Source organism: Chinchilla lanigera, unplaced genomic scaffold (assembly GCF_000276665.1).
Source record: "Chinchilla lanigera isolate Chin_1 unplaced genomic scaffold, ChiLan1.0 scaffold00049, whole genome shotgun sequence".
NCBI lineage: Eukaryota > Metazoa > Chordata > Mammalia > Rodentia > Chinchillidae > Chinchilla > Chinchilla lanigera.
This window is the reverse complement of record NW_004955450.1, coordinates 4,580,938-4,604,535: the sequence shown is the minus strand read 5'-3', so window position 1 is coordinate 4,604,535 and position 23,598 is coordinate 4,580,938. Positions and strand designations below refer to the sequence as shown.

General features: G+C 47.7%; 1 protein-coding gene across 2 annotated transcripts in view; it reads right to left on the bottom strand.

The window, feature by feature from the left end:
- Adpgk (ADP-dependent glucokinase) overlaps positions 1-11,241 on the bottom strand; it is a 31,797-nt gene extending 20,556 nt beyond the window's left edge. For both annotated transcript variants that reach the window (XM_005393601.2, XM_005393602.2), the window contains exons 1-2: positions 10,930-11,241; positions 268-493 (exon numbers count right to left, since the gene is read on the bottom strand). In XM_005393601.2, coding sequence (XP_005393658.1) covers positions 268-493; positions 10,930-11,156 — 453 coding nt within the window. In that variant the 5' untranslated portion in view covers positions 11,157-11,241. The remainder of the gene's footprint in view (positions 1-267; positions 494-10,929) is intronic.
- Positions 11,242-23,598: the final 12,357 nt, after the last annotated feature.

Below are 23,598 nucleotides of genomic sequence, written 5' to 3'. Positions count from 1 at the left end.
TGCACCACAAAAGGGGAATGTAATGGGTGAACCCGAGTTCACCAAAACCAAAGTTTTAGTAAATACACTTAATTATGCTGGCTGAATTGAACTGGCTAGAAACTGCAGAGTTAAGAAGACATCAGACAGTTTTACAAAAAAGATGCAACATCACAGACTTCCCTTTCCAGCAGTCACAGCGCAGTGTGAGGCAAACACTGCCTGCAGCACGACAGACAAGGCCTCCTTCCCCCTCCCGTCCCAATCCCCTGCTGCTGGCGGACACACCTGGGCTCCGGGGAACTCAGACGCTACACGCGCAATGTCCTGAAAGGTGTCCCCGTCGCTGAAGTAGCGCTCAGCGGCTGCTCCCTGCCCCATGAAGTGGACGAAGGCTTCTTCCAGGTCACTCCTCGAGTGCAGGACAGCATGGTCTCGCCCACTCCCGGGAGTCAGGCCCAGCGCCTGCAGCAGCTTCACACCCGAGAGCACCACATCCACGCATGCGTTGACTCTGCGGGGGAGAACACAAGCGAAAGGACAGGCTAGGCGTGATGGTGTATGGCGAACACCTGTAATCCCAGCAGGGAGGCTGAAGCAGGGAGGATCGTTGCAAGTTTGAGACCAGCCTGGGTTACAAAGTGAGCTCAAGGCCAGCCTGAACTGCACAGGGAGACCCTGTCTCAAAAAGACAAAAAAACAAAACAAGCAAAAGGACATGGGTGCAGGGAGAGGCTCCTGGGAGCTGCACACAGACGGGAAACAGCCGAGGTGGCCCCGCTCCCTGGACTGGAAAGGATGTGCGCATGGCAGAAGGACAATGAGTTTAATTAAATGCACTAGGATCAGAACACAGGGCCCTTTTCAAGAGTTTGCAGAACTTTCCTAGTTGCCAAGGGAAAAGACAGGTGCCTAACATTTCACGACAAAGCTGTCAAGGTAACAAAGGTACCATTTTGGCCAGGCATGGTGGTGCCGGCTTGTAATCCCAGCACTGGGAAGGCTGAGGATCGTTGTGAGCCTGGGCTACATAATGAGTCTAAGGCCAGCCAAAATTACACAGTGAGACCCTATGACAACAAAAAAGTAACATTTCTGAGAAAATGCTTGCAGAGTCAGACTTTCTGGGTGTGTGACTTGGGCAAGTTATTTTAATTTGAGTCTTAGTTTTCTTGGGTCTAAAATGACCATGACAGGAGCATCCACCTCACAGAGCTGCTGTGAAGAGGAAGTGAATGAATGGGTATTTAGAACTAGTGCTTGGGGCAAAGTAGGCAAAACAGCCATTCTGGCCAAATGCTAAGTATCAGTTACCGCCCCGCCCCCCCCTCCCCCAGACAAGAGGATGGATGGTGGAAATATGCCTGAAACACTCAGTGCCTGAACACTGCTAGCTGGAAACCCACGTTATGGAGTGCAGCTTGCAGCAGCTCAGCCTTGGGCATTGTCCCCGGGACCCACCTGAACCTTTTTGTTTTTTTTTTCCGTTACGAGGACTCGAACTCATGACCTTGCACTTGCCGGGCAGGCGCTGTGCCACTGAGCTAAATCCCCAGCGCCCCTGCCTGAACCTTGCAGTGGTGATAAGAAAGCAGCAGTGTGGCAGCACCTGGCGGGCCCCATGGCAATGGTGAACAGGTACGGCTGTTGGTGCGGAATCGCCTGTGTCTGCATCAAGTTCTGCTTCTCTGCTAATGTTAGCCCTCCTTTAAAACAGGAGGCTAAATAACGAAGGCAGCCGGTCTTCGGACCGGCGGCTCACTCCCGGCCTCGTAGTTCCCCGGAAGGAAGGCTTCCGGCACACAGGGAGCCACGGGTGGGGAGTGCCGGTCTTCCGGCTGGCTAGCTTCCTGCCTCGTAGCTCCCGGAGGGAGGGCCCCCGGTGCCCGGGAGGCCACAGGGTGGGGAGCGCTGGCCCTTGGGCCGGCCCCCAGCCTAACAGGCACCTGGGAGGAGGGCCTCTGGTGCACCGGAAGCCACATGGCGGTGAGCGCTGTTGCACGCCAGCCCTCAGGCTGGCCACCGCTGCTTCATTGAGAACTACCATGACACAGGGAAACATTGACACAATTGGCCCACCATGCACCAGCTGCAGATGCCCACCCACAGATGTGTCTGAATCATCCAAACATGGAGAAACCCCTGGGAATACATGCCATACAACAGGTCACTCTTGCTCCTGCCATTGACAACCAGAAAGGTCCAGAGTCAGCGGAGGAGCAGCTGGTGAACAAGGACTCGGAGGACATGAGAATACAGACTAAGCCCGAGGAGTCAGAGGTCCTGTGGACTGGGTTCATGAAAGCCGTTCAGAAGCTGTAAACCAGGAGGACCTTGCACAAAACCTGCGGAGACTCTCTGGAAGCCATTCTTCTCCTGACAGTACAGGCTGTGGTGGAGCTCTGAAGAGGTCTGCAGCAAGATTCCTGCTGCCTGTGCTGACAGTTGGGGAGAGGACACTAACTGGTTGTGGGGTCTCAAAGCAATGGGAAGCTAGAGAGAAAAAGCTACAAAGAATGGCTTTCACCCCAGACAGCTCACTTGAGATGTTAGTAAGAATTGCCTCCTCAGTATTCTATAGCCATGATGAGGAGGAGGCCAAGGAGAGAAAACAAAGAGACTGAGAAAAAGCAGCTGCTTTTGCTGCACCACTAAGAGAAACAGATCCCAAGTCTGATTCCCGGGGCCCCAAGAAGAACTCGACAACTGCATTCATCTGCTATCACTGTTAAAAGCCAGGCCACCTCAAGAGGAACGGCCCTAAGAAGCCCCCTGAGCCATGCCCTGAATGCAAAGGAGACCACTGGAGATCGGTCTGCCCTCTGAGGTGGAGGCCCCAGAGCTCAGACCCATGCTACCAGTTAGTCCAACAGGAATGAGAGGGCTTGGGGCATACTCTGCCTTCTCCCTCTGGTCAGACCGTCATCTCCATCGAGGAGTCCTGGGTAATCATGACCATGGAGGAACAAGAAAACAGCCTGTTGCTAGACATAGGTGCAAGTCTCTCGGTCCTTCTTTTCAATCCTGGCCTTCCTTCCAGCCATCATACCTCAGTGAAAGGAGTCACTGGTGAGGAGGTAATATGCTATTTTTGACAACCCTTAGGCTGTAACTACTTGTTAGATCCTTCTTGCATATCTCTGTCTTCCTGAGAAACCACTTTGAAGATCCCACCATGTATTACAGCAGCCATTGATATTTTCCTACTAATCTATCCATAACTGTGTAAAGTTTGTAATGTTCCTATCCTATTTCATAAATGGATGTATGTTTATTATTATGTGTTTCCTACAACAACCATTGAGAAGAGTTAATGATTTTTCAATAGGTCACTCATGTATAGCTCTGTTTATTTTCTTTAGAAGCCATTTTGAAGATACCAAAGTATAGTACAACAACTACTGATAATCTCCTACCTCTTTTGTCTCTAACTCACTATTATTTGTCTATTTGTTTTCCTGAGAAACTATTTTGTAGGTAACAATATGTAAAATGATAACCATTGATAATTTCCTACCATTTTGTCTGTAATTTGGTAAGTTCCACCTATTATTATGTTATCCTTACTTTACTCTTTAAAATAAAAAAAAAATTAAAAAAAAATTAAAAAAAAAAAAACAAAACGAAGGCAGCTAGATGGGAAAGTCCCCACCCCTGGTCACCGCTGCCTCTGCCTGCAGAAGTCACTCTTGCTACTGTGGTGATAACCACATAGGGATAACCACATAGGCAGCTCCTCGCCTCTGGGAAGAGCAGGGTCCCAGCAGCTACCCAAGACAGCCTCTAATGACAAGGGTGGCTGGGATGCAGGGTTAAAGCTCAAGAAAGAAGCCCAAGGGGTTGGATTTTAGCACAGAACATGTGGCTACAATGTCTCCCATCTAGCACCCTCCCGAAGTCTCTTGGTTTGGAAATTAATACAATGAATCACTAATGGTGACAGAAGAGGAATGCAATTGAGACAAAGAACGAGAATTTTAATTAGACCCCTTTCTAGTGTTGGCAAGCATGGGTTACTTTTATATTGTTGCTCCAAAAACCCAAACCATCACCCTCTAGATCTGCTAAGATCTTCAAAGGCGGGCTCTGTAAGAGGACAAGGGGGAGAATCAGTTTGCAAAATTCACACAGAAAACAAAAGTACAAGGAATCAAGTTCTGCACACTTGGTGACCCAAGAGAATCCCAATGCAACTCGTTTTAAATTAAAATAAAAATGTAGTTACAGAGGAAACATTTTCACCTCTCACTTAAGCAGGAATTCTAGGGCAAAAAAGCAGTCTTATATAAAGGAAAAAAAAATTACCTGATCACTTTTCTCCCCTTGGTACCGGGTACTGAACCCAGGGCCGTGAATATGTAGGCAAGCGCTCTACTACTGAGCTACCTCCAGCCCATTTGATACCTTGCTTTTTTTTTTGGCTTTTTCCACCACTAAGGTTTCCATGTTTACAATTTTCAGATCTCCAACACCAACCCCCATGCTCTGCTTTAGTTTTTAACCATACAGTCCTGTAAAAACAAACCAAAACTTTTACAGCAATCTAATCAGTACGTAACTGAAACCTTTTTAGCGATTTAAAGGTATTTACTCCTTTAAGGTGTTTGTTTATTTATTTTTGTCTTTCTGAGACAGGGTCTCGCTATGCAATTCAGGCTGGCCTTGAGCTCACTTTGTAGCCCAGGCTGGTCTCGAATGCCCAATGATCCTCCTGCCTCAGCCTCCCTAGTGCTGGGATTACAGGCATGCACCACCACGCCCAGCTAAGGTGTTTATTTTAAACAACCTGCCCCGTCAGAGGATGTGTGCCTGTACTTGGAGGTCTGACCCACTGATTCATGGGGAGGTGCACAGCCAGGTCCCACTGGCTCGAAGACCACACGGCTGCTGGGAACCCAGCTCCTGCGTCTCCTGCCTCAGGCCGAGGCCAAGAGAGTACAGCTGGACACCGGGTCAGGCTGAGGGGCGTAGGCTCCAGGAGGCTTTGACTTACTTTTGGAGTCCATAGCTCAACAAGATCAAAATAAAAATTATCAGAATGACTGCGAAAGGTTCAGAACCATAGGGAAATGAGAAAGGGCCTGGGGCAGCGAGGCACTGCCACCGTGGATGGGCTTCAGCACCGAGAAAGGGTAATGTGGGCAGGCTTTTCAGACACCACCCATCTGCACAGCGCCCTGCAACAGATGGGTCATCGCCCACACTGCTTTCTGCTGAGAAGGGGAGGCTGGGGCTGCCACGCCAAAGGCCGTAGACTGGAGGAGCCTCAGCTCAACTCAGATTTATATGATAGCTAATTCAGCGTACGGGCAAAGCTGCAGGAATTAACCTCGGGCTTGCCTGTGGTAAGAATGCTGATCTGGCTGGAATGGGAAGGCAGAAAAACAAGAAAGGCCAGGGAAGAGGTGCTGGGCGGGAGCTCAGGAGAGGACTTCCTGGGATCCATCCAGCGAGCAGCTGGTCAGGGTCCAATGTGGAACAGAGGAGGGGTCCCCGTGCTGCAGAGACGCTAAGTGGGCTTCGACCCGGAGCCCCCCGCCTCCACAACCTGCAGCCCGGCTCTCCAGACACTTCACTCTCAGCATCTGACCCGACAGGCAGTGTCGTGGGAAACCTGCAAAAAATGCTCACTTCCCTGCCTCTGAAACCCAGAGTAACTGTAACTTCCTCCACAAGCTTAACCCTTCCCCAGGAAGGCAACAACGTGCCTAGGGCTATTCTGCATAATTCAGCTCCTTAATACATTTCAGGAAGTCTAGACACACAGCGGCTGGGAGCTCCCGGAGCAGAGAAAACCAGAGGAAGCACCCAAACACTTGACTTCCGCCTCTAGGCCTGCAGTGATAGCAAAGGTCCTCGGATTAAAGTATTCAATCCTGTTGTGCCTTAGGGAGAAAAAGGCGCGCTGAGAACCGCTGAGGGGCATTCTAACTGACTCCTCTACTCCTAGTTATAAACCCACAAGGGTAACAGAATTTTGAGTATGGCCAATACATCTCAAACTGCACTTTAAAATAGTTGTTTTATGTATGCTTTCCCGTTTGTTAATCCGTTTTAATAGTTGGTTAAAATAACCTGCAGGTTCTTCATTTTTAAAAAAATCTTTTATTTTTCATTTTTGATTTAATTTAATTTTATTTTGTCTTTTTGAGGCAGGGTCTCGCTATGCAGTTCAGGTTGGCCTGAGCTCACTTTGTAGCCCAGGCTGCTCTTGAACTTGAAATGATCCTCCTGCTTCAGCCTCCCTAGTGCTGGGATTACAGGTGTGCGCCACCATGCCCAGTTCTAAAAAATCTTTTTTTCCCCGCTCCACAGTTTTTTAACAGGGAAGTTGCCCGTATAAACTTTTTTGGCCTCCTGTGGAAAACCACTTGTAGTATTGGTTTTCAAACTGAAAATATTGGGCTGGGGATATAGCTCAGTGGCACAAACACCTGCCTAGCAAGCGCAAGGTCCTGGGTTTGATTCCTGGTACCAAAAAAAAGTCATCAAACTTAAAATATTGCAGAATAAGCTTGAAGTTTACATAAAACTTACAATAAAGGCCTTAAAATTTGATAGCATAAAGGTTATACATGCTTTGTGTAAATATGTTTCTGTGCATTAGCTTTCAAACATTCATGAAATATGTATCGTATATAATAAAATATATATTCCAGCAAAAAATGGATATATCACTGGGCGTGTGGTGCACGCCTGTAGTCCCAGCACTGGTAGGCTGAGGCAGGAGGATCACTGTGAATTTGAGACCAACTTGGGTTACATAATCAAGTTCAAGGCCAGCCTGTATTACATAGTGAAATACTGTCTCTGGAAATCCAAAAACAAAAACAAAAATGAAATATAATGTCTATTGTTATCTACGTACAGTAACCTTTTCTTGGTTCAAAAAATAAAAATATATTGCTTAAAAATGTCAACTGTACCAAGATTTGGTTCTCATGACTCTTTTTTTTTTTTTTGGTACTGGGAAGCAAACTCAGGACCTTGTGTTTACCAGACAGGCACTGTGCTGCTGAGCTATATTATATTCCTGGCCCCTGCATGAGTCTTCTAAAGTAATGGTTAAGTTAAGTAAGTACACATCCTTATAAATCTTAATAACATCTAAGTCACAGATTGCTAAGGTAAGTTCAAGTCTTACAAGTATTATTTATAAGCTCAAGGTTTATAAAATACACTGGTTTGTAACTGTTTTCATAAATTATTAATATATATTAAGATTTTAAAGATATTAAAATGTTCTTGGTTAAATTTATAAAACTAGATTAAAACAATCTGAAAAGTTCTATGTTTACTAAGAATTTCTTTTGTTTTCCATCATTAGGCTTTTGGTTACTAAAAATTGTTTTAAGAGTTAAAGATTATTTAAGCGTTGGCTTGTAAAATGTTTTCAATAATCTGTGACTGGTTAAATGAACAACTACTGTGTTAGTTGTGAATAGGTATATGACTTGACTTATACAGCATCTGGGCCTAGAGATACATCTAAGAACAAAATATTCTGTGTTCCCAAAGTACTGTATGGGCTGAAATCTGGAAACAGGGCTAAAGGCAGTATCTGCTGCAGGCAGCTGGACATTGAAGATTAAACATGTAAATGTTAGTAAGTTTGTGCAAGCTAAAACTTAAAAAATAAAAACAAAATACGCAGTGAACCTAAGCTTTGAAGTTGACAGTTAAGACTACATAACTTTGATACAAGTAAAGTAGCTAGTAAGTATTCTTTTATACAACAGACACCTAGACCTTAGGTATATAAAATGATGAAAAATTTTGGCATCTTTTTAAGTTTGCCTGCCATTTAAAACTGGATCTAGGGCTGGGGATGTGGCTCAGTGGCAGAGTTCTTGTCTTGAATACACAGGCCCTGGGTTCGATCCCCAGTACCTACAAAAAACAACACAAAACCAAAACCTTGATCTATATGTACTGGCGGTGATTAAACAAACATTTTATTATATAAATGAGAGACACCTGTATATGAATAAGTCTATTTGTGGTAACACTGTTTCCTCAACTTGTAAACAGCCTAAAGATACGGTTACAATGTGGTTACACCCTATAAACCTGTTTTTCAAAAAATCTAAATTTCACCTTGAGAGTAAAAACTACATAAATATATGAAGATGCCTACATAGCTGTGATAGAAATTATTACTAACATCATGGTATATTAAATACATTTGTGTTTCCCAAGTGTACAACACATCCTCTAAGATGCAGAACTTGAAAAGACACCTTATCATACTGATGACCTCCGTACTAAAGTTGTTCACAATGAGGGACCTTTTCAGGTTTACGGAGTGTTACACAGTTGCATTTTGATAGTTACATGTGCCTAAATCCAGATAATCCAGACAATGCCACTCTAAAAATTAAAGACTGGGCAATAATATCTATAACGTACATCTGTAAATAAGTACATTCTACTTAAAAAGAGTCTGTTTTTTGAAGGTAACAAATTTAGGTAAAGTTAGTTTATATAATTGGTGACTAAATAAAGGTGACTAAAAGGTTATTTTATACTAAAATGGGAATTTAAATATATTTTTAAAAAACCCAAATGGTTCCAGTATAATGTCACCATAATTGTTAAGCTAAAATGCTATCTTTACTTTTGATTTTTTTTTTTTTGTCTTTTTGAGACAGGGTGTCACTATGCAGTTCAGGCTATCTTTGAGCTCACTTTGTAGCCCAGGTTGGCCTTGAACTTGCAAGGATCCTCCTGCCTCAGCCTCGCCAGTGCTGGGATTTGATTTTAAACTGTTCTAGTAAAACTTTGCAACTGTTAACGTTCTACAGAAATTTGACTTCTACGACAATCATGATTGACAAAAAAAAAATAAAATAGTAAGTTCTCTGGCCATACTTTATATTTCAAGATGCTCTATATTCAGATGAGATTGTTAAATCTATGGCTCCCACTCTGACACGGGTGTAACTGACCTCCTGGATGTTCAACAACTAAGGGTTAGAGACCAAAGCTAAAAAGGTAACTGGGCTAAGAAAACAGCCAGGATTTTGGTCCTAGTCCTCCAAGGTCAACAAGGACCCAGGACCTGAGGGGACCGAGTCTCTAAAGGATCCTACAACTCTGGCGAGTCAACCAGCCTCCTGAGCAGGCAGCTTAGCCAGACTGTGTCTCAAAATAAAATTTTAAAAAAGGCTGGAGATACAGCTGTCAGTGGTAGACAACCTGCCTGGCAATCTATGGTACCACAAAAACAAAGAATCAAGAAACTCTCAATAACAAAAGATCACAAAATGGCTACTGTTTTAAGCTGCTAAGTTTTGGGGTGATTTATTCCATGGCAAGAGTGACTTTCTGGGGCTTTTTCTGGTGTCCTGTTCTGGGGAGAATTAGTTACCCTTCTTTGGGTCACCATGACAACTTTGTTTTTACCATTCAAACAAAGCAAAGCACTTTTCATAGCTTTAATAAACACTGCATCCCCTGCCCCATGGAAAGTCCTGTTTTGAAGCTCTAACCCTCAACGTGACTACACCTGGGCACAAAAGTAATGAAGGTTAAAATGAGGTCAGGACCCGTGTCCACATAAGAGGAAGAGACACAGGAGGGGCATGTGCACAGACCCACAGAGAAGCTGGCCAACTGCAAGCTAGAAGAAAGGCCTTGACCAAACACACCAGCCAGGCATGGCAGTGCATTCTTGTCATCCCTGCATTCAGGAGGCTAAGGCAGGAGGATTGCTGTGAGTCTGAGGCCAGAATGGGCTACATAATGAGAAAAAAAAAAAAAAAAAGGCAAAACCCCCAAACACTCTAGCACCCTGATTTTGGATTATCAGACTCTGGAACCAAGAGAATATAAATTTCTTCCATTGTTGAAGTCATCAGCCTGTGCTCTGTCCTAGGAGACCAAGATGACTACTTCAATAACGAATATACTGTATGCGTTTTCTTGTGAATGACGCAGGGACTTTGCTTCACTGTATCTGCGTCCTCAGAAGCTCGCACAGACCTAAGTGAACTACGCAGCCGATGGGCATTTGTTGTGTGAACTTGCATAATGCCAGGGAAGGCAACTAATCTAATAAGGTGAGTGAAAAGAACCTGAATTTGAAAGACGTAAAAGCAGACACATCTCGACCAATGCATGTGCTGATTAGCTAACATTTGAGTGTGGACACTATGCTAGTTAGGGACCATGGTTTATTTCGTTCCGTTTTCAGAATAACTTTGCTCTGTCTGACCCCTCCTGGCCCCAACACTCACACGAAGTGGTAGGGTACTTGACAGGTCTGCTTTTGCACAATGCTTTTGAAGTTAGGCGCGAAAGTTAAGTGGAACCGAGACAGGGACTAAAGTTAGTGTAAGGGAAATAATGACATTCCTGGGAGGAGTAGAGAGAGAGGAGGCACTGTGATGTGTAAGAGCATTAAATATGCAGTGTCACTGAAGTCAGAGGAAGAAAAGTGCTTTAAGAAGGGCGTGTTAAACGCGTGGAAAGTTGCAAACTAAAAGGGTGAATTTGAAAATCAGGAGTTTCAGTAGAGTGGTGGTCTGCACGCTGGACAGCGTCAACATATGGAAAACAAGACACCATTTCATCTTCAGGAAGTTCAGAAGCAAGAGGAAAAATGCGTCGACAGGAGAAAGCCGAAGCATCTCTGCCAAAGAAGTCACCGAGGGGCAGGGGCTGCAAGCTGGGGGCGGGACGTGCGAGCAGAAAGGTGGCATGAGGAGGGTCGCGGGAGACTACGCATGCTGATCGCACAAGGATGACAAGGGCAGTGGACGAGCGGTCTGCCGAGTCCCTGCAGCACGCACGACAGAGCCTCAACCCAGACGTCCGATGCCTCCCGGGAACGCCGGGACCCCGCGGGCCTCGACTTCCCGGTCGCCCGATCTGTAAAGCGGACCCTGGAGGCCTGGGGCGCCCGCACTGTCCGGGAAGTCCAGAGACCCAGGCCCCGTGGGCACTCACCCCACGGCCACGCGGCGCCAGCGCCGGGCCGGCTGCACGATCAGTGTGTCCCAGGCGGCCGCCAGGCGGCTCTCGGGGGACAGAGGTCCCGGTGGAGCGGGTCCCAGCCGCAGCGAGCTCCAGAGTGAGCGCAGCGCCGAGCCCGGCAGCTCCGGCTCCAGTACGAAGAGGCAGCCCACGGCCAGCGCCAGGAAGCCCGCGCAGGCGGAGCCGCGCCACAGCGCCATCGATAAGGAGGCGCCGCACAGCAGCGCAGAAATCGCTCCCAGCCCGCGCCTTTTCCGGGCTCGGCGCGTGCTGACGTTGACGTGCGCGCTACGTCACACCGGCGCGCCATGCCCCTCAAGGGGCGGGACGGTGATGACGTCACGGGGCGGGGCGTGCTTCGGTGCAGTTCCGCGTCCCTGAAGGAGACAGGACAAAGGCGCTGGTGCTGATCCAGCTCTGTCTGCGTCCAAAAATGGGACAGGAATAGGTTTGCTTCCAGTGAAAGGAAACTGGCAGATCGTGAAGGCGCGGGCAGACCTCGCGCTCACATTTGATCAGTCGTCTTGCGATTGCCACGAGTCGTGCTCGCCCCGTTCATCCCCCTCCGCCCGGCCCATCCTCCACTGTTTCTAACCCACCTCTGCCAGGCTCCGGCCCTGCAGGAGCTCGGACGCGCCAGGGAGGGGTTGGGCGCGCTGGGAAGGTGGCCGAGGCTCTCAGCCCCACACGACCTCGCTGGAGGCCGAGGGCAGCCTGATTGAACATTCAGGCCCTAAAATCACCTGTTTGCTGGTGCTGTTCCTCTTACGGATCTTAGAGACGTGAACAAAGGCACACAATCTTGTGTAAGCCGCAGAGGGGCGCTGGGCCTAGGTTGAGAAACCCCGGTTTCCTTTATTCCCACTTGGTGATATCCCTTGAATTTAGCTCTGTCGCCTTGGCGTGACCCTCTGTGTGGGAGTCCTGGGTAAGAGTCGCTGAAGCCAGGCTGCATGCCAGGCCGTTCTCAGCAGCCGCCGGGCCCTGCCTGCTTTTGTGCCCTGGCCTCTTTCCAGTTTTCCACTTCTGCGGGCTCCTGACCTTGGCTGTGCATTCGATTTTCCACTCTGCTCCTGACCTTTGGACTTGGCAGTGAAACTTTTATTTTCCTGACTTTGATCTTGCTCATCTGTCTTCATTCTCCTCAGCGCCCCCGACACCAACGTGCCCCCATCCTGGTCACTTAACCTTCCCTAGTTCACCCCACCCAGCCCACCTGACCTGGCACCCCTGTCAAAGCAGAGGTCTGTACAGGAAGTGATGGGCTCTCTTGGGAAAGAAGAGCCCAGGAATGCAGGATGGTGTGAAGCTGACACCAGCTCACCAGGTGTGAGCTGCCTGTCTCTTGCTTCTCCTAGAGAGACATGCGCTTTGAGTTCCCCGAGCTCCCAGTGGTGGCTCTTAGCTGTCAGGATTCCCCGCCACCAGAGATGACTGACCCGGTCCCAACGCCACTGACTGTTCAGACTGTTTCTGCTGAGAATCTCAACCTAGTGCCTGGTGTTTGTTGTTAATTGGTTTAGGCTGTGGAAGGTCAGCTAGGGCTCCCTAAGGATGCTTCCAGGGACACCCCCTCCAGGAAAAGTCCCTGTTCTGTTTCATGCCCGCTTGTTACATGACTTGCTTCCCATGTGATTCCCCTTCAATCAATATTACCTGAGCAGTTATGCTCGTTATCTTATCAGTTGAGCATAGTTTTATCCCACCTCATGCCCACCTTCTAATTTCCCATTTTCCCCCACCTTGGACCTGCCTCACCTCGTGGTTTTGCTCTATAAAAATCCCTAGAAAAGGCAAGGTCCTCAGCAACCTACTCAGGACCCTTCTGTCTCAGACAGAAGCTTTCTTTCTCCAATAAATATATTGTGCATTTAACAACAACAAAAAAAGTTTCCAGGCTCAAGTTTTGGGGGCACAGAGGAAGCGCGGTGAGAAAGCCATGGAGCAGGGAGGCCTGCAGGTCTGAAGGCACCATAGCTCTGTCTGCTTTACTCCAGATAGAAACCATGAATGGGCAAAAATGTGTCATCCAAGAGCAGTCTTATGAGGACTGATACCATGACAGGGTCGCCAAAGTGTATGGCGGAAGTTGCTTATCTAGAAGAACTCTGAAGGGAGCTCGATGATCATGAAAAGTACCCCGGGGGTACAAGAAGCCTCGCAGCCTTCTCTCCTGCCTCACAGCTGGGTGACAAGAACATCAGCAGCAAAACAGTGAGTAGGTCCTGAGAGGCCCTTGATAGTAACAAGAATTGCTGCACAGATTGGGAGGAGGGACCTTCTTAGCTTGTGGGTTGTGAAAGACAGGAGAGGTGGCAAATGGTTGTTGCAGGGGCAGTCAATACTTTACACTTTGAGTAAGTTGGGGCTTCACGGCTTGGTTTTGCATCTCTACTTCTGCTGCCCAGTGGGTGGCCTCAGGTAGATCTTAATTTTTCAAGTCACTTAACTTTTTTTTTTTTTTTTTTTGTCTTTTTTGAGACAGGGTTTCGCTGTGCAGTTCAGGCTGGCTTTGAATTCATTTTGTAGTCCAGGCTGACCTCAAACTTGCAGAAATACTCCTGCTTCAGCCTTCCAAGTTCTAGGAGTATAGGAGTACCCCACCATGCCTGGCCAAGTCATTTAACTTTTTGGCCCCTCAGTTCCTGTACCTGCAAAATAATTCCTACTTTACAATATGGTTGTGGGAAGCAGTGGTATCTTAGGACAGCTTAGCACAGTGTCTGCATGCTTTGATCTATAAATATAGTTCTTATGTCCACCCACGGTTCTGCCTCATTACTACCACAGCCCTCATTATCTCCAAACAGGCTAGAATAATTTGGAGCTCTGCAGGCCTCAGAGCAAGCTTCAGAAAGCAAGGTCTGTGTGTCTGTCTGCCTGTCTTGTTTTTCACCTTCTTTCCTTTCCACACCCCTCCCCATGACAAGCCATAGGAAGTAGAATTTCTGTTACCCAAGGCAATTCATGGAAACCTCAGTATTCTCCAGCTTTGGAGCCACTGGCCATACATGAGTTTTGTGATCCATCACCTCTGATAGTAAATGATAAGACCCTCATTTCAGAAGCAGGCTGGCCCCCTGTCCTCGAGGAAGGAGGGCTGAAGAATCTGAAATACAAGCCTTGCTGGGGTTCCTTGTTCTGTAGTAGTGTTAGACCAGACTCTTTGTCCGACCATATTCAACACAGCTGTGCACACTTCACTCATGCTTGTGCTCGCTGTTGCTGTAAAAACCCCAAAGAAGGTGGGGGTGGGGGTGCATACCTATAATCCCAGTACTTTGGAGGCTGAGGCAGGAGGATCCCTGTGAGTTCAAAGCCAGCATGGGCTACATAGCAAGACCCTGTCTCAAAAAACCAACAAACCAACAAGCAAACAAACACCAAAAGGACAGTGTAGTCCCAGCACTCAGGAGGCTAAAGCAGGAGGATCACCAAGGCCAGCTGGGCTACACAGTGAAATCCTGCCTCAGAAACAACAAAATCCCACATAAGAAATTGGTAAAGGTGAGGATAGTGTTTCCCTGAGTTCGGTGCGCTGCTCTCACAAATCAGTCAAACCTGAGGAGGGGGACGTGTTAGCCCCAATTTGTAGCCAGTTGGTCAGAAGTTCCAGAAGCCTGGAGTTGTGACCGGGTCTGGAGTGGGGACAGTTTTGTGGGACTGAGCGCTCAGCCTGTGGGCTCCAGTGCTGTCTCCAGGAAGGCTGTGTGTGACATGAGTTAGGGAAGTGTCGAGAGGCTGTTGGGAGCTGGAAGAAGCTGTAAGGAGCTGTTGGTTCTCTTGGAGGAGCTCGTCATGCTGGCTTTCCTGATGAACTCAGCTGTTCTCATCGTCTGAGGAGCTTGGGACCTTGTTGTCACTGACAATGGCTTTGGTTCACTTTGGGGGAGCTCTGGTCCTCACTTTTAGCCTCGCTTCCTGGCTCTGGAGGGGAAGGTGGTGACTGCTCAGTCTCCTGGAGAAGCTTGTTGCACTGGCTTTCCTGATGGGAACTCGGCTGTCCTCATCATGGGAGGAGCTCGGGACCTCACTGCTGCTGAGGATGGCTGTGGAACTTTTCAGGGGAGCTCTGGTTCTTATTTTTTTCATGCAGAACATTTTATAAATATTCCTTTGAGCAAAATGGTTTAAATGATTTTTCTTCAGGGAAGCTGCTCCAAAATATCCTACGCATCCTTTGTAAATTTAAAGATCCCGGAATAGCATCTTCCATGTGGGACTTCTTGAAAGATAGTATTTTAGTTTCAGTGAGTTACACAAATGAATTACCAGTCCTCGTTAATTTAATATGTTCATTTACAGAGTACGGTAATTTTGTTCTTTAGATTTGCACAATTTGTAGAGAAAGAAAATCACAGCCTGCATACCCAAGACAAGGACAATTCCTCCAATGAAACTGGCTGCATCAAAGGCAGACTTCCGCCAGGTCCTAAGGTTGGAGTCACAGTGGTATTTGCTGCACCTGTTGTGGTAACTGGCCGAAGAAGGGAAGTCGGAGTTGTGGTTTTAGCTGTTGCACTGGTCGGCACTGGAGCAGTAGGAGTAGGCACAGAACACAAGGCAGTGTTGTCCACCATGCTGCAATTACTAACTGTGGAATTATCAGAACAGTAGCTCTTATTTGCTTCTTTACCCTCTATCCAATAGCAAGTAATATCAGCAATACTTGAAGTAAAACAGGAAGAACAGCTTTTGCGGTGTTCACAGGTTTGCAGTGCCCGGGCGGTGGTCGGAGGGGTGGGCGCTGCTGGTGTGGTGACTATCTTGGTGGGCATGGAAGTCGTGTTTGCTGTCCCGGTTGGGGTCACGGTGGCGCTGGGGTCCACAGAGAGCACAACCTGCAGGCAGAGCGCGGCCAGGCAGGTGGTGGCCTAAAGGAACTGGCGGGAGGCCCCCGACATCGTGTCCTCAGCGCCCCCCTCCGGCCGAAAGCTGCAGCACACAACTCTGGACCAGTGCCTCTGACCCCTGCGGTGCCGCCTCCCCGACTCTGGTTCTTACTTTGAGCATCACTTCCTGGCTCCAGTGCAGATCCCTCAGCCTGCTAGCACAATCCTTCATCCCGCTGGTGCAGACTTTCTAGCTTCCACCACTGACCTTTGGGCCTTCCCAGTGCAGATCCGTGAAACAGACCTGCGTAAGACCTTGTCGTGGGCTCTAGGTCTTCAGCTGAACTCGTGCAGGACATTATCATGGAATCCAGATTCTTTGGTCTTTAGTGTGTGGACAGATTTCCCGTACTCTTTGTATATGATTCTTTGGGTGATTATTATAAAATAATCTTATAAAATATGTGTCCTATTTTATATTGTTCCTCTTGCAAAAACCCCAAACCATGACGCTATGTAAAGGCCTTATACATCTTTAATAGGTTTTACTTTGGGGGCTTAATATTTTTAGTACCTTTACTGGGAAAAAGTGTATATGCAATGAACTGCACAATGTATAAAATGTACAAAATGATAAGTTTAGTGTATGTGTACACCCTGAGACCCTCATTACAATCAAGATAATGATCCTATCCGCCACCCCCCAAAATTTCCTCATGGACCTTTGTAAACTTCCTGCCTAGACACCCCCCTACCCCCTAATACCAAGGCGATCAGTGGACTGCTTTTGGTCACTATAGATCAGTTTACGCTTTCCAGAGTTCCAAGTAAATGGAATCTTACACCATGTGCTTTTTATTTTTATTTTTTTCAGTATAGGGGATTGAACCTAAGACCTTCACTCGGAGCTACATCCTCAGCCCTTTTTGTTTTATTTATTCATTTTTAATTTTGACTCAGGATCTTGTTAAGTTACTAAAGTTGCCTAGGATAGACTTGAACTTTTGATCCTCCTGCCTCAGCCTCCCAGACTACTGGGGTTACAGACATGCACCAGCACACCTGGCTTATACTCTGTTTGAATTTGCCTTCTTTTACTCAGGATAATTAACTTGAGATTTATTTAAATTGTTGTGTTTATTACTTGTTCATTGCTTTTTTTTTGGAGGTAAGTTGTCACTATGTAGCCAGGTTGGCTTTAAACTTGTGGTCATCCCCCTGCCTCAGCCTCCCAAGTGCTGAGATTACAGGTGTGGGCAACCACACCTGGCTCATTGCTTTTTTTTTTTTTTTTTGTCTTTTTGAGACAGGGTCTCGCTATGCAGTTCAGGCTGGCCTTGAGCTCACTTTGTAGCTCAGGGTGGCCTCGAACTCACAACGATCCTCCTGTCTCAGCCTCCCGAGTACTGGGATTACAGGTGTGCGCCTCCTCCCTCATTGCTTTTTTAAGGATGCTTTTTACTATATTTCAAAATATGGACTCATAGGAAGTTGCAAAAATTGTGCAGAGAGAGCCCATGTACCCTCACCCCATTTCTCCTATTGCTTATATGTTACATAATTACAGGGGGACATCAACACCAGTAAATTACCCTTGGTACAATGCATTGTGTATTTCTACAGCATTTTTCCTACGTGGAGGTCTGGCTGGCTGCCATTCACTGCAGGTACTGCGCTGTCCCCGTGCCCCTCCGTCTGCCCAGTGCCACTCCTTTTCATTACACCCACCCCAGCCCTCCGCCGTCCCTATCCCGCTGGCAACCACTAATTTGCTTTCCAGCTCTGTAATTTCGCCATTCTGAGATTGCTACAAATAGAAGCATACAGTGTGTGATCTTTTGAGACTGGCTGTTTGCAGTGGTTTGGATTCGGTTGGAGAGTGTCCTCCGGGTCCGTGTGTTGAAATTTAATCTCCCCTGTCAAGTATTAAGAGAGGGGGAAAAAGGGATCCAACTGTAGTATTTAGAGGAAAACGTTTGAGAGGCAATTAGGATTAGATACATTCAGCAAGGTGGAGCCCCCATGGTTTGTTTTGTTTTGTTTTTTGTTTCTGAGGTAGGGTCTCACTATGTAGTCCAGGCAGACCTTAAACTTGCTTATGTACGCCAGGCTGGCCTTGAACTCACAGCGATCCCCCTGCCTCAGCCTCCCAAGTGCTGGGATTACAGGGATGTTCCAACACGCCCGACCTTGGAGATCCCATGATTGTATACTGGTGACTTTGTCAGAGGAGGGAGAAACCAGAGGACATAAGAACACACACCTGTGTCTTGCTACATGCTGCCCAGTACCACCCCAGACTGCTAGCAAGACTTATAGTTTATATCTAGATAGCTCCAAAAGACTGGATCATCAGGGTGTGATGCTCATCAGCTGATTAATCTCCATCACATTTAGTTTATGTTAAAGGTGGTATTCGGAGGTGGAGGCTGGTGGGAGAAGATGGCATGTCCTAGAGGGGCGGGGCCTGGGTGGGCGTGGCCAGGAGTGCGTATCCACCCCACCCCCACCGTGCTTCCCTCCTTGCTTCCTGTGCACCATGCCGTGAGCAGCTGTCTTCCTCCAGGCCCTCTGCAGTGCCACTTCCTTTGCAGCCAGCACTATGGGCTGAAACGTGAGCCAAAATAACTCTCCTTCCTTAAATTGCGGGAGTCTGGTATTTTGTCCCAGCAAGGAGAGAAGTGACCATGACTTCTCTTCATCCCCATTCGTGCTTATAGTTTCCCCCCAATGAATTAATACCGCGAATCATTTACCTCTAAATCACCCTTCGAAGGAACTTTACAGTTGGTTGCAATCTGTTGCATACAGATTTTTTCGAGTGAATCTGTCCTCATGTTGAACCTATAAGATACTTTTTTTCTTAGTTTTTGGCTCTATTTTACTGTTTAGAACAATAAAGAATAACTTAAAAAAAAAACAACATGGTACGTCACTGAGAATATAGTCTAGCAAACAGAATATATCTTCACACCAAAAATGAGCTATGTTTAAAGTTGTGTTGAAGAGTTAATTTCCCAAAAGATACAAGAAGGAAAAGTCACGATGAAAGCTAGCTGTTTTTCTTTCCTTTTTGAGAACGAAATTAAAAACAGACCGAACTGCTTGCTTCTCAGCAAATTCCACTCTGCCCAGTTTCACAGGCAGAAGATGCGCATGCAGTTTCCGGTGCTGCCTGCCTACCTGGGAGAATCTGAGGGACCAGATCCTGGGTGACGACCTGCTTTGACACCTTGGAATCTATTAGCATGACGGCTTCACATCCTCACGGGGAGCCGCCTAGAGCCTACGGCTGCCAGGCCGATGTGGCGAGGACCCTTTCTGCTGCCGCCGCGGCGGAGCTGTGGGTTTGGAACGCGGTCCGTGTGCCCCTGTCAGCTGGCATGGACCTGGTACGGGATGGAAACCACATGGTTACTGCATATTTGCTAGCTTTTTGCAACAAAACCCTGGCACATCTTTACCCACTGCAACTTGAGTAGGTACCCGGGAGCAGTTTCCTACGCGTTCTGATCCATGTCCAAATCGGTGCTCCTCCAGTCAGGTCACGCTGTTAACTTGTTATCGACAACACCGTGGAAAATGTATGATCACCGCCATGCCGTGTTTAGTAGCACTGTGAATGATTCCTGTGGCTGTCCTTGCTTCCTTCATTGAGCCAACCCCCTAAGCTTCTCAGTTCTTCCTTCCTGGGTGGTTAAGAAATTATGAAGGCTTCTCTGACTTAAAAAAAAAAAAAAATCAGCTGGGTGTGGTGGCCCATGCCTGTAATACCAGCACTCAGGAAGCTGAGGCAGGAGTATCGCTGCAAATTCGAGTCTGGACTAAATAACGAGACCCTGACTCAAACAAACAAACAAATCACACGTAGCTAGGTACATTCGTTGTGCAATATTATTTGGAAATACAGAAAAGTATAAATACTTTAAAAATCATCTTTAATGCCAATACTCACTTTTGGGGTGTATAATCTTGGCAGAGGCTTTTAAAACAAATGTGTGCACACGCATGCATCATCAGAGATGGAATTTGACTGATTTTATTCTTTTTTGGGGTGCTGAGGATGGAATCCGGGCCTCGAAGGGGGCCGGACAAGGGTTCTTCCGTGTGCCTCCTCGGGTGTGCTCAGACCGCGGGGTGCAGCTTGGGGCAGTGCCAGCGGGAGCTGGGGTGGGGTCTCGCGCGGCTCCGCACCGCGGCTGGCAGCCGGCAGGGGGCGCCGCGAGCCCGCAGCAGGGCCACCCGGGCGGGGTCCTCGCTCTGCAGAAACCAAGGCGCCGTGGCTGAGCGGATCCGCGCACCACCGCCCGGGGCCTTCCCTCCCGGCTCGGTCCTTCCACCCGAGCACCTCTGCCCGGGTCTGCAAACCGCCCCGCGGACGACGCCGCCTCCGGGGAGCCTTCCTGGGCTGCCCGGGGACTCGGGAGTGGTGCCCGGGCGGGTCTGGTCCACTTGTGTCTGGGGTCTTTGCAAGTGCTGTCTGGTTCCACGGAAGCCCCGCATCGCCGCGCCCAGCCCGCTCTGTCCCTGGCCTGCGGCGCTGGGCCACCGCGGAGGGACCCGAGGCTGGGAGACCGAGCTTCGCAACAGTGAGGCCTTGTTGATGCCTCTGGGGGCGTTTACGCACGTGTGATCCTGTGTGCGAGTACATTTGTGGGCGGGCCTGCTAGGAGTCTGAGGCCAGCCTGGGCTACACAGTGAGTTCAAGGCCAGCCTGAATTACATGCGAGACCCGGTTACAAATAACTAAGTAAATACACACACACACACACACACACACACACACACAGAGGATTTCAGGGGGAGGGAGGGGGGTACAAGAAGGATTAAGATGTGTTATGCACATGTCTAAACTCCGCGTGATGAATGTAATCTTTATGTACTGTGAATGTGTATTAATAAAAACACAAAATTTTAAAAATGATTTCCATTCTCGTTACTTGATGATGTAAATAACAACCAAGGAATTCCGAGTTCAGAGTGCATACTGGAGGGCTGGGGGTCGGTATGACTGCATATCCGCAACCACAGATGCCTAACTTCTGGCAGATGTTTTTCTCAACTTGTCTCCATGTCGTTATAATAGTTTTTTAAAAGATAGTATTTTAGCCGGGTGTAGTGGCACACACCTGTAATCCCAGCACTCGGGAGGCTGAGGCAGGATGATCTTTTTGAGTTCAAGACCAGCCTAGGCTACAAAGTGAGCTCAAGACCAGCCTGAACTGCATTGTGAGACCCTGTCTCAAAAAAAAAAAAAAAAAAAGATAATATTTTAAAGAGAAAAATCGTGCCTCTTATACAAACATAAACACACATCGACAATTTTGTTTAACTCACAAATGAATGAAGCCAGTAACACGTTAACAGCTGGTTCAAAGGTCAATACAGACACCAGATAATCACTTTGGAAATACAGGAATGGTTACGAAGTACTAAGGAAAGAAGCTGTGTATTGATACAAAACCGGCTGCTTCCACAGTCGGGCAAGGGAAGCATTTATACCTCCACAGGACAAATCTTACACTGTCAGGTCAAGAACAATTTGTGTTATGTCCTGTTTTCCACCACTTAGAAATACATGCTCACTGTAAAAAGTGAAATGGTGCAGAGGGTTATGTCAAAATTTTTTCCCCCAGCCCGGCACAGGGGCGCACGCCTGTAAACCCAGCACTTGTACGTCTGAGGCAGGAGGTTCCTTGTGATTTGGGGCCAGCCTGGGCAACTTGTGGAGACTCTGTCTCGTAATAAAGATGGAAAAATAAGGCCTTGGAGTACAGGTCAATGCTCTGTAGGCAAGCTCCAGTAGCACACACATAGAGGCCAACCTCAGCATTTTATATTATTTTTGAGGTAGGGTCTCCTTTTGTAGTTCAGGCTGGGCTTGACGTCACTGTAAAACCCAGGCTGACCTCTAATTTGAAGGGATCCTTCTGCCTCAGCCTCGTGAGTGCTGGGATTACAGGCACGCACCACCATACCCGGCCTCTTACCTCAGCATTTTAAATGACTAATACAATCCCATGATATGGATGTCCTTAACTTACTTGGTTAGCATTCTAGTAAGAGGCAGTTTTTAGTTTTCAATTTTATTGTATTTCATAGTTCAAATGCTACAATGAACTTCCTTAGTCAGTATTTTTTGTATGTATGTGTGTGTGAGCGTAGAGATGTATGTAATTTTTAGCGGAGGGATCACTGGGTTTAAGGGCGGTTGCATTTAACATCTTGACACATACAGCTGAGTTAGCTTTCTCAGAAGCTGGGATAATTTACTTTTGATGCCAAATGGAATCTCTGCATTCCCACCTGCACTGGGTATTATCAGACTTCTAAATCTCTGCCAATCTGATAGAAGAAAACCGCACCTCGTAATTTCAGCATATTTTCTACAATTATCTCTAGGAGTGAAAATACTCTTTGGTGGGAAACTGCCTCATCACTCATGTAACTTCCCTCCGCAGAGCTTACCCAGTGTGGTTTGAAAACCCCATACTCTGCCAGGCACGGTGGTGCGGACCTGTAATCTCAGCAATGGGGAGGCTGAGGCAGGAGGATCACCGAGAATTCAAGGCCAGCTTGGGCTACCTAGCTCAAGGCCAGCCTGAATTTAGAAAAGAAAAGATCAGATATGTTTATCAAAATGTCCCTCCTAGGGGCAAGAGCTTCTCTGTTGACTGAGACACTCATTTATTAAGTCCCATTATGTATGTTATTTCATTAATGAGCTGGGTACGCTGAACACCTGATCTTAACATCAGTAAACACCAACATCAGAAGCGGAGAGGACCTTTCTCTTCTGGTGTGTCGCTCCGTGGCAGTAGGACTGTGGGAACGGCAAGGTCTGAGTGCGCCCACTGTCCCGGGCTACTGTTCGCACTGCAGGGTAACTGCAGCCACACCCAAGCGAGCTGGCGTTGTAGCGCGCTGGCTCACACCTGCACACCTTGCTTCTGCACGCCCCGGGCCTGGCGGGTCCGCCTCAATCCACCTCACCGGCAGAGGCCTACTCCTACCTCGGCTGAATTAAACAAAAGGCCCGGATCTAATCCACCGCATCTGTCCCTGCATCTTCATTCTACCAGGGATCTTCATCTTACCACCCCCGAAAAATAAAATTCCAGAGGGATTAAAGGCATACAGATGTAAAATATAAAGATATTAAGGCTCTGGCAAGACCGTCTGTGATGCCACACTAGCACACGCCTGCAGAAGGGCTGAAATGAAGAAATACAAGGAGGTCACGTCAACCAACGACCCCTTGATGCGAGCGTAACCGGCACCACCACCGCGGACTGCTGCTGGGGCGACATCCGCGTGTGCTGAATGCGCACGTTCCCCATGCCAGGAAATCGCATTCTTGGCTAAGGACGAGACGGAAGGGCAGATGTGCGCTCCCGAAGGAACAAGTACAAGAGTGTTCGTAGCAGCACGATTTGGAATCGCCCCAAATTGGAAGGCGCTCAAATGTCCATCATCAGAACAGCAGATAAAGTGCGATTCGTTCCTGAGCAGAGCAGAGCGAGAGACCGAATGAGCGAGGCGATGCGATCTCGCAAACACGGGCTGAGCTAAAGATGCTGAGAAGAAGAGGGCACCTAAGGATGACCATTTACATAAAGTTCAAGCCCTATGGGAAAAGGAAGGTGCAGGGTCCTTTTGGGGAGAAAAGTGGGTGGAAGGGGTCATAAAGGAATGTACGATGGTATGGAGATTTTTTTTTTTTTGAGACAGGGTCTCCCTATGTAGCTCAGGTTGGCCTCAAACTCGTGGTGATCCTCCTGCCTCAGCCTCCCAAGCGCTGGGATTACAT